We start from the raw sequence: 11,872 nt of genomic DNA on the forward strand, positions 1-11,872 counted from the left end.
TGGAGAGACCCCCATCGTACATCTAGCGAAAGTTAGCAGGCTACGGTGGGCCGGACGACAGTGCGACGAAAATAGTCCTCTTCAACAATCCCACCGGCACCAGGAACAGGGGGCCCAACGTGCACTATGGCTCGACCAGGTCGAAAGCGATTTGCGACTTTTGAGACGACTATAAAATTGGCGACGAGTGGCCCAAGACCGAGTTGAACGGAGACGAGCAACTGTCAAATTGCCGCAACGTACACTGATAAAAATAGACACGGCGTTACCAAAAGATTTTACACATGAATTTTAACGTGCAAATATTGATAACCTTGTTTCAAATGTCAATCATTCGGGTATGAAAAGTGTTTCCCTTCAATTTAACGTGAAATGAAATATTGCATATGGAAAACACGTTAGACAACCATGCTTTTCCAACAAACTTTCAATCAACACTACTTTAGCACCGCAAATCCACGTGTTTTACCATTAGATCATATCCTGTTGCAATCCACATGAAATTAAGGTGTAGAGTTTTTATAAATATTTCACTGGTTTTACACGTTTAATCGAAGGGTAACTCTTATGAAAAGTCATTCTATTTGAAATTCACGTGGCTTTCACGATGAGTTGATATGAATATCAGATCATCTCAAAGTGTTTTACCCATGGTTTTGCAATTGAATATGATTCATGTGTTATTCCTATGGAACTGTAGTGATTAGCACCAGGAGAATATCTATGTGATCTGCACATTAATCGCACGTGTATAGTTTTTTCGGTGTAGTAAAATCCGTATGCGTTGTGTCTGGGCCTTTAGAACTGATATGAAGCGTAGTTCTACATTATAAATATGGACTTACATACTACCGTGCAAAGCTTTTTCTCCCATCTACCAACCCAAAGTTTGGAAAACATTCAGCAATCAAAAAGAAATCAGCCAGTTCTCCGGTTCGGTCATCGCAAAACCTCGTTTACACACCCCCTCACGTCGTTGCGTGGATTGCGCAGTTCCGTTCCGCGTAAGCGGCAGACCCCGTCAGCAGTAAACAATGGTTTCAAATTTGTACTTTCGTGTGCACCTTTTTCAGTAGGTAGTATAGATAGCAACCACCCTGGCGGGCGCGGCGGTGTCATATATAGTAACCGTACGTTATGAGCATGGAACTACCTACTCGAAAGAATCCCCCCCGTCAGCGAGGCCATTAAACTCGGAACGGAATCCCACAGGCGCACGGGGCTTTAGCGTAGGTCAGTTATCACAAAAATATATGCTGACACAGGCGCGCGCATTAAACAGCGACGCCGGTGGGAAACGTCAGCAAAACTTTGCGCCAATCAGCTGGAACTGGAAGACACCGCGTAGGGGTTGTAAAGAATGCAGGGCAGGGAAGTGGGCATTTGTTGTGTATACAAAAGCCGTGAACTTTGCTACTCGTTTGCGCGTTTGACGAAGCATTGGATTTTCGCAGTACAAGCGGTACGGATTTTCCTTTGAAATCACTGAAAGGTGTCCGAAAAAAGTGCTTCGAACATGCAATAGGGCTGCTTAGCAACAGGAGACTTCGATATAAATATGATGGATGTTGCGTTGCGTTGACAGAATCTATGTTTCAGCGGGAAACACAACTGAAATTTGCTGCGAAGCAAATTGTTCGAGTGATTCGAAATTTTAAAAATCATCAGAAAGTTATTTTTCCTGTTTCTGCAGTGTTGAGTCATCGCGTCAGTCACGGCGTATAATTTATGAGATTGGATTTATTATTACTGAGTCAGACAGTTGAAGTAACTTGTCTACAATGAAAAACAGCAAAACGCGTTTCTGACAATTTCAGCTTCCACTCGGCGGAGTAGAATTAGAAGGAAAAGTTTAGTTTTTCTCAAACACGTATGCTTTTTTTAAGAGTTAGGTACTTTTTGCTTAGACCTGAACCTGAACCTGAACAGACTGTTTTTGACAAAACTAAATAGTAAATAAGAGATAAAAATGAATTGATTTGATGCAAGCATAAAATCGAACAAATTGCACACGGGTCATTCCACGTCAAGTGACGGAGAAAAAGTTCAAACGTGAAATCGACCTTCACGGATTTGAACCAAATTTTGCCAGATTGTTCGTTTTCGATCAGAAAGTAAACATCCAAAATTTGATGTCGATCGGACATTCCCTCGATTAATGGGAGCGCTTCCATTTTTAAGGAAAATACCCGTTTTTGTCTAAACCTCTTATTTTCTTTTGCTTATAACTCCGGAAATATTAGGTTTAGAAAGACACTATTTTCACATTTTCAAAAGAAATTACCCAAAAAATTCAAAAAAGATATTATTTTTGGGCACCAGTGCTGCCAAACATTTTTAAATTTAACGTGAAAACTAAATTTATATTCTTCTTTCAATGAAGACAATTTTATCTCAAAAATTCCTATTTCGTCGTGTTTCGCAGATTTTTTTACATAAGAATCACTCATCGCCCCGAGGTATTCTTTGCCGATCCCGAGATACAGCGTTTTAAAGCAAGCAATCCCCCATTTTTAATGTAAAATTCAGAGCAAAATAACTTTTTTTAAATCAGTGATTCTCTACGCAATGTAAAAATACCTTAGCATATCGGAAAAGCATTTATACAGTATATAACAAAGTTTTTCTTAACTGTGTTGTCAACATGTCAGTTTTCCGCATGATTAGTTACATTATTTAAGGGAATATTAGTCTCCTAGCAACAATAAACAATGAAGGTAATAATAACTCATGTCTATTAACGAGCTGAAAAACATTTTACAAAGCTATGATCAAACAACTAACATATATTTTACTAACATATATTTTTGAAGAATTATTGCCTCATTTAGCGCTATAAATCAAACGAAAAGCTGTGAAGCTAGCAACACTGTTAGGAAAAAATCCTTGAAAATGGAGATTTTCTGGAAAGTCTTCATTCATCTGTATTGTTAGTGTTCGTCACCGTGAATTTTATATATCACTTTTGTTGATTTTTTCGGTGAAAGTAAAAACTATGATGCTTTCAGCGGACGTTTCGACTTACTATCCTTCAGTCATTGACTACGCCTAAAACATAATTACATTTATTTAACTATTTTACACAAATTAATTTCAAACAGTTTTCTATCGTCAACACAAACTTACATTAAACATCTACATCTATTCTCACTGCGTCGTCCTCTATAACTATTACTAATTAAACTATCGTTTTTTCTTGTCTTCTAATTGTCGCAGTTTAGTCATTAGACCGTTGTATGTGTCATTAAAATTCCCGCACTCTCGCTGTAAGTTTACGGTCCGCTCTTGTCCTTTTACTTTAATGTGAAACATTTCGGCTGTGAGACGGGTTTCCTTGTTTTCGATGTTTTCCAAAACGCGCTACATACTATACAAGAAGGTCATGTTTTGAATTTAAAAATACGCGCGTTTCGGTTTCGGTTTAATTTTCTTCAAGAAATCTCGCGTAACTTTTCAAACCGACCTAAGTAACATTGAGAGACTCTCTTTGGTGTCTCTCTCTTCTGATTATTACGATGACATAAATGCATTTCAACTAAAATTTTCTTCACGTATACCTAGATAGTGACGCTAACAACCGATTCATGCAAAACTGGTATTTAAAAGTGTATTTGCAATGCCGTGGGAGGTGTAAGAGAAGAGGCACAAAGAGAATCTCTAATTGTTACTTAGGTCCTTTTGAAAAGTCACGCGAGAAATGATTCATGAAATGCAATTATCGAGATAAATTTTGAAAATGTATGAAGTGTGTTGTGCTGCACACGAAGACTGTAGAAAAATCCCCTCCAGTAAGGTGCTTGGGAAGGCTAATGTGAAATACTAGAAAAGCGCTATTTGTAAAGGTCGGGCCACTTGAGTAGTCATGATTGGGCCACCATGTACAACATGGCCCGACTATGGCAACATTTTTTGTCTTCACGTAAATACCTATAACTTCTTTATTTTTCAAGCAATGAGTTCAAAACTATCCGGAAATATACCTTACTCTTAGACCTTTGCAACGATGTATTTAGATTTCCAAAAATCCTTTTGAAACGAAAGTTATGGGCGAATTCCAAAACGTGGCCCAACCACGACGACACTCCCCTATTTACTACATTAGATTTTACATACAACATAAAATTTTCGGCCAATTTCTTTGTTACAGTACATTATTTTGCTTGGTCTAATTTCTTACTTACAATAACGCGTCGATTCTGCTTCATCACTCACAACCAATTATGTAACCCCGTCTGTTTGCATTCGGGTTGAGCTCCTTCGATTTGCTTCTCTTGTTTGTATGCGACGAATTTTGAACACTAACCCATCGTATGCCGCATTGAATTTTCCACATTCTCGCTGAAGATTCACCGTTTTTTCATCACCTAGTACTTTGATGTGGAATACCTCTGCTGTGAGTCTGGTCTCCTGGTCCTCTCTCCGTGCAACTATTTGGGCATCATCAAAGATGAACAGGTGTCCTTCTTGGATAGTGTGGCGCTAATTCAGTCCTAGCCTCATTCTTCTTGGTGTCATTTTTGTAATAAGTTTATAAGTATTAACATATAGAATTCAGCATGAAGGAAGGGTAATGAGGGACCTTAGCTTAGCTTAACTTAACCTTGGCTGACTGCCCGTAGAAGGAAGGGTAATGAGCGTCTTGAGAAAAAGCCATATTGCTCCAGCGAGATACGAGATATAGAATTTTACTTTGCTAAACAAGTAACTTAGAGCCAGGGGGTCTCCGTAGCCGCAAGGTTACCGAGTCTGCTTTGACAAGCGAGTGGTCATGGGTTCGAATCTTAGTAGGATCAGGCCATTCGATGTCAAGTGAGTGTAGCATGGATTTATTCTCAAGCCCCTCATTACCCTTCCTTCTACGGGCAGTCAGCCAAGGTTAAGTTAAGCTAAGCTAAGGTCCCTCATTACCCTTCCTTCATGCTGAATTCTATATGACCCCCATAAAAAGCACTCTTGACAGTGCAAAAAGTCATTCTTATAGTTGAATGTACTAATCAGCCTCACTACGGATGGCTGACAGTGCTGGCATTGAGGAGCAAGGTGGGTAAAGTAGATCTAGCATTGAAGGAAGGGTAAACCAACCTACACGCAAGGACGCATAAAATTTAATAAGCATAGCGCTCATTCAATAGCGATTATAGCAAAAAAATCAGAGGGGTTGTGTACAAGACACGACCGCATATACAAGTGACGCAGGACTACGTAAGTCTCTTTGTAGTGATAGTGGCGTGTATTCATGCTTGTAATCATTCGATTCTTCATGTATACATGCTATATGCAACATATATACATGCTACATGCGTTGTATGTAACATGGATCAAAGTAGTAACATTGCATACGTTCAATTCTCAAAAAATTGTGCATTTGAAAACAATTTAACAAAATCAAGAACACAAACTATTGCTTTTCTGCTACCTTTCTGAAATTAAAGATTGTTTTATTATCCATGGTCTCCCACGTTGAAGGAATTTTACCAATTCAATCCTATTTTATCAACAGCACATCTTTTCACTACACTTCTAATGGAACGGCAAGCATGCGTATTCATACAGAGTCGTATTATAACCGAACACTACAGCTGTAGCACATTTTTCCAACACAGATATCAAATTTACCGAGGTTTAACCGTCTCGCGGTAAAGAATTTGCGATCTGTTGGGATAACGAACTTGTCATTTTTTCTGACACACTTCCCTAACACAGACATCAAATCGGACTGGGTTTAATCGCATTCGTAAGAAATCTGTTGGTACGATGGGGCTTTGTTACTCTCTCTGGCGTACTTCCCAAGCAAGGACATCAAAATGGTCTAGGTTGAACCGCGGTGTTAAGAAATCTTGTTGAAATGAGGAGACTTTGTCACTTGTTTTGGCTTACTTCCCAAGCACAGATATCAAATTGGTATAGGTTTAGATCATCGTCAAGAATCTTCCAACCAATCACGAAGCGAGAATTCTGGTAAAACATAGGTTCATTATTTTCAATTTTTCAATAGTTCAACATCAAGAATCCATACTTTTCTTCGTTTGAGTCAATTCTTGGAAGATTTTCCGATCGATTGGTGTAAGAATATTGAAAATCGATCAGAAAACCGCTGAGCTATTAGCGCTCAAAACCTTTCATTTTTCGTGACGCTCGCATTTTTTGATTTTTTGGAATGACACCCTATCTCAAAACTTGCCGTAAGACGTAGTCCTACGTCAAAATGCAGTGCATGTTATACAGAAAACACCCGGGCGTTATCACAATAGGTCACCGATACTGGTCGCAGTGATGACTCCATACAGGAAAAAAACTTAGAACCAGCACATAAAGATGTTGTATTTATCTCCTTTTTTGAATACTGGAAAAATGCAAGATCTTTTCCAGGATTCCGGGATTCCTTAATGCAGCAGATCTTTTGCGCTTCAAATGTCGAAGTCTAGAAGTGGACCAAGGTGGCTTCTCGCGCGGTCGACGTGTTTTGAACATATAAATGCAGAAAACCAATAACTGTTGTATTAAAATAGTCTACAGCAGAAGCAACATCTACAACGCTGTCAGTTATAATTCAATCCTCACTGTGTAGTGAATCATTGAGCGCAAAAAGTCGGCTTTGTTGAAGTTTAGTTCATTGGTTACCACGAATTCTTCATACGTTGTGGATTTTTCTACCTACTTTTGCCTTACCCATCTCGTTCCTAGAACCAGATAGTGGAACAAGTTATAATTTGCCTTGGATAAGGGGCATCATTACGCACCTTAAGTCAGTACCACTTTTATAACTTGTGCTGGCAAGACGTACCAATGTTGTTAAACTCAAAATTCAATCCATTGATCCATTCACTTCAATGACGCATAAATGGACACCCGCCAATTACAATTTGGGATCATAGCATGGAGGAAGTAATACCGTACAGAATTCTGGACTCGGATTCGATTGATCGCGAATTTGGATCTGGCAAACAGGAACTATTATAGGTGACACTTTGACACAGAACTGCTGTCTTAAAGTGGTTTATCGGAAATTGTACTTCCCACCTTTACTGTACTCCGATTTGAAAGATCCAGTTTTGTCCATATTAGCACTGCACGAACTGCGCATATCGGTGCTCCACCACAGCATGACATTACTGAGAAATCTACAGCATCGAGTGGCTGGTCAGAAGGCAAACTTTGTTTTGGTTAAACCGTACACAGAAATCGACAGAAAGAAATATAGTTTCAAAGGGTGTAGTTTATATAATGCTCTACCAGAAACCCGGCTGCAAAGTCTGTCATATAATAACAGAAGGTGCAACTTCGATAACCGAAGGTAGCACCTAACTTCTACTAGCATTAAGCCGGGGTGGCTTTTGCCGTATCAAGAATTCCTCTCCACTGTACTCGGTTTTGGGCTACTCGTCGTTAAATCCGACTTGGGTGTGTCGACACCTTCCACCCGGTCGAGCCATCTAGCGCATTGGGCCCCTCTATTTCTGGTACCGGTGGGGCTCTTGAAGAGAAGGGATTTCACTACGCAGTCGTCCGTCATCCTTGCGACGTGGCCGGCCCACCGCTGTTTCCCAACTTTCACCTCTCCAAATAGCACCTGCAACTACGCCGTTCATACGCCTACGCCACTCTCCACTATCCGTTTGTACTCCGTTAAAAATAGTCCGCAACAGCTTTCGTTCACATACGGCAAGGGCTTTTATGACTTCCGCAAGCAAAGTTATTGTCTCCAGTCCATAGACGACTACCAGACTGATAAGCATTTTGCACATCGTCTGCTTTGTGTGGCAGGGTATGCTCCTTAATCGGAACGTCTTGCGGAAAAAAGTAGGCTCGATTTCTAGTTGCAGTGCGTCGTTGAATCTTTTTACTTACGTATTATTGTCGGAGGTAAGCAATGAAATATACGAACTCAATAACCATTTCCCGTTTTTGTCGTAAATAGTCACTGTCCGTGGGAGGCAAAACGTTGCTTTCTCTGAAGCCTCTTCCTACCATAGATCTGGTTTTCGACGCATTGATTTGTAACCCTATCCCCCTAGCCTCTGTTGACTCCGCTGTAGATTGCCTACGCCGTCCGAAGCTTTCTAGTAGTGATGTCGAGGTCGTCTGCAAAGGCAAAGAGCTGGTTACTCTTGCTGAAGATCGTTCGTCTCGTTTCGATGCCCGTTGCTGGATCACACGTTTAATAGCGATATTGAGGAGCATGCAGGACAGTCCAACCCATTGCCGTAACCCTTTGCGCGATTCAAAAGGACACGAAAGTGTCCCTGAAACAAGAAAGCAACACATCACTCGTTCCAGGGTAGCTTTGATCAGCCGTGTCAGTTTGTCCGGAAAACCGTACTCATTATCTACCACAGCTCTCCGTGCTCGACGGTATCATATGCTGCCCTGAAATCCGAAAATATGATGTGTGGGCACGTTGTACTCCCGATGACAAATGACAAATTTCTGAAGGATTTGCCGGAGAGCAGGCTTGGCATATACTTTTCGCTTCGATTTTGCTCTTTTGATTACTGCATCTCAGCCAAGCAAAATTTGAAAAAGTGATGTATGGGGCGTTTGTAGAATTTATTATTATCTACAATATTGCTGAAGTAAGCATTACTGTGCATTTTGTATTTATGGCGCTATAAGGCTGCTACTCTCTTGGTTGCAAAAAGAGCGCTCTTTTTGCTACCAACGGGTTTGCTGCGCTACAGCGCCGTAAATACTAAAGATAAAACTTCACTTTCTTCAGCAATATTATAGATAATTACCAGCTCTACAAATGTTCCGTACACCACTTTTTCAAATTCTGCTTGGCTGAGGAGCAGTAATCAAAAGAGCAAAATCAAAGTGAAAAGTGTATGCCAAGCCTGCCGGAGAGTAAAAAATTGATCCATAGTCTCACGGACCCCTCGGTTTTTCCTCCTCCCAGATCCTAGATTTCCCTCTTTGTCTTTAGCTTCGGTGTCTGTCCTTTACGAGATTGGTTCACCTTCTTATCAGGCTTGACATGTTTTTTTACTTCGGTTTTGCACTTTTGATTACTGCACCTCAACCGAGCAGAATCTAAAAAAGTGGAGTATGGGGCATTTGTAGAGTTATTATCTGTAATATTATTGAATTCCGTATTCCGGTGGTATGCCATGAGGAGGAATGGACAGGAGTTGCTAGATATTTAAGAGGCTAAGGACCACTATGGAGTATATATTACGCATCATCCAGCCGTTCACTAACCATTCAAGACATTAGTTTTCTACAGGACATCAGTTTTTAATAAATTCTTGCAGTTTATGAATACAATCGGGCAAAAGAAAGAGTTGGGCGCTCACTTTTCGATAGCTTTTCACTGTCAAGACGTCTAATCGATAACGATAAAATCGGTTGAACAGGGAAGGGTGTTTTTACTCCTTAACAAATTTTGTTTACTTTCATGACATCAACTCGATCTAGCGGATTCAACAAGCGAATCGTTAAGTTTTTGACGCTCAAAACCTGATCACTTTTCGTGTTTAGATTTTTTTGGAATGACACCCGACCTAGCCAAACCATCCCGTAAGAAGTAGTCCTACGTTAAAAGTATTTTCGATTTTATTTGCTAATCTAAGCAGCACTCTAGCAGCCGATTTTGTGCGTAGATAAGAATAGTATGGCGAATAAAACGGATTTTCTGAGAAACGTGATTTGCAGATTTCATAAATTTGTTGAACTCTTAAACCTTTTAATTAGTCAAGTATTTTATTAAGTCCACTTGTCTCGACGAAACTATAATTGTTAGATAAATATGCTATTCTGCATTATTTACAATGCTAATCATTACTAATCTTTATTGAGAATATCTTGTAATTCTTGGTCAAACTTGTAGAATATTTCGGGCAAGGTTAGTCACCTTGATTTCGGGCTGATAGTCATCTCTAATAATTTGTCTTCAGCAACCTAATTTACTGATGAATCTTCAGAACAGCGCCATCGGGTTCTGGGTTACCTGTAACTTCATCAAAATCTGGCGTAACTTCTATCCAATTTCAATTATTATCTATTTTATCTTCATAGCTGTGCAATATTTTTGTGCATGCGAGAACATTTAGAACTCATAACAAAAACTACATGTAAAATAATTTTTGTATTGCATCATTCTTCTTCTGTACATAACTGTTCTAGGAAACGACTTGTTAGCGTTAGACTTTAAAAATATACTTTTGGGAACAACTCAAAACCAGCCAAGCAGGTCACCGGGTTACCTTAGAAACCAAGCAATAAATACGGAAACTGACGGGAAGTTTTGCTTGCTGCGACCTCAGTTGTGCGATAATTATGTAACACAACAACGCGACGCGGCTATAACAAAAACTAACAACAAGAACCGTCCTTTACGACCGACGACGGCAGAAAGCGATCAAATTTCGGAAGAACTGCCGCGACGACGGCCACTCCAGAGCATACGGAGCTGTTTGGAAGTGAAGCGAAAAAAAATAAACTCGGATAAACGAACGAACGAACTTTGTTTTTTTTTTGCTTTTGCTAACGTATGCGGATTTCTGTACCTTTTCGAGGCGCTTAGCATGGAAACGCTGATCAGGAAAATTCTGTACCTACACTGATTGTAGCTGAGCTTTGCGTGCTAAACCTGTTGTACACACAGTTGTTTGTTTACTTACCGCGCAAAGGGGGCAAAAAATGCTTTGTTTACAAGCACGCGAGCGATTATCGATGTTTAGCGTTTTTTTTATTTCCGAAAAGTTTCACAGTCCGCTGGAGGTTGTCAGTGTGTTCCATGATTTTTTCTCTCATAATTATTGTAAGCAAGCCATGCTGCTTAAATTTGTCAAATGTACAATGTTCGCACTTCTTTAGCAAAAAGATTATAGCATTGATCGTTGTTAAACCCGGTAACAGTAACCCAACGTTCTTTCCGCTATTCTTGGCTTTTTTCCAGTGCCATCACCGAACATTCGAAGGTCATCAGCGTGATCGCCAAGGTGGCCCCGACGAGCCAACTGCGGCGAAGTTTGTACAACAGTTCGGCGCACTTCCAGCGCGAGAAGTACATCTTCGACATCGTGCTGCCGACCTTCGAGAAGTTCCAGGAAACGCGAGGTCTGAAGCCGGCACGGATATTTACCCACTATCCGACGATAATCGCTTCCGACTGCAGCGAGGGACGAGAGTTCATCCTGCTGGAGGACCTGTCGGCGGCGCAAGGCTATCGAAACTTTCAACGAACGGAACCGTTGGACTACGATAGCGTTTCGGAGATTCTGATCTATTTGGCACACTTCCATGCCGTTTCGTTCGCTATGAAAGACCAAGCACCGGACATTTTCGAGAAAATCGTAGGCCAGCTGAGGGAGACCATCTTTGTGGCTCCGTTGCACAGTTCATTTGAGGGTTTCCTCAAGCGTCAGGTAGACTATGCGATGAAAACGTTGGAGCACAGCCCGGCTAAAGGAGACGACGAAGTCAGCAAGCGGCTGTTTCGATTCCGAGACGAGTATGGACCGTCGATGGTCGAGTGCGTGGACAACCGGGATGATGTGGTGATCTGCCATGGCGATTGCTGGATTAGCAACATTTTGTACCGACAAAAGGTAAGAATCAGCTGCTCACCTTAACCAACCCAAAATAATTGCTTTTTTTCTACTCACAGATTACCTCAAACCAGAAGGATCTGAAGTTTCTGGACTGGCAAGTTTCGCGCTGTGGAACCCCGGTAATCGATCTGTCCTACTTTATTTTCTGCTGCACGGATACCGAACTGCGTACTCGGCTGCCCGAGTTGCTGAAGAAGTATCACACCGCGCTGCTTCAACGGATCGACGAACTTGGTAGTGACGGAGCCAAGCTGTTCCCGTTCGAAACACTGCAGCTGCATTTGAAAAAGTTTGCACGATTCGGATTCGGTATAGGCGCT

At 40.9% G+C, this 11,872-nt stretch overlaps 2 protein-coding genes across 2 annotated transcripts in view; one reads left to right on the forward strand and one right to left on the reverse strand.

Annotated features, from left to right (window-relative positions):
* LOC128741300 (transport and Golgi organization protein 2) overlaps positions 1 to 11,872 on the reverse strand; it is a 116,212-nt gene that overhangs the window by 91,227 nt on the left and 13,113 nt on the right. The gene's annotated exons all lie outside the window — the stretch shown is intronic.
* Positions 1 to 11,872, forward strand: part of LOC128741299 (uncharacterized) — a 29,392-nt gene that overhangs the window by 16,726 nt on the left and 794 nt on the right. Inside the window, exons 2-3 of the mRNA XM_053837012.1 lie at positions 10,898 to 11,549; positions 11,609 to 11,861. Of these exons, the coding sequence (XP_053692987.1) occupies positions 10,898 to 11,549; positions 11,609 to 11,861 (905 nt within the window). The remainder of the gene's footprint in view (positions 1 to 10,897; positions 11,550 to 11,608; positions 11,862 to 11,872) is intronic.

The sequence above is a fragment of the Sabethes cyaneus genome, chromosome 3, assembly GCF_943734655.1.
Source record: "Sabethes cyaneus chromosome 3, idSabCyanKW18_F2, whole genome shotgun sequence".
In the NCBI taxonomy this organism is placed as follows: domain Eukaryota; kingdom Metazoa; phylum Arthropoda; class Insecta; order Diptera; family Culicidae; genus Sabethes; species Sabethes cyaneus.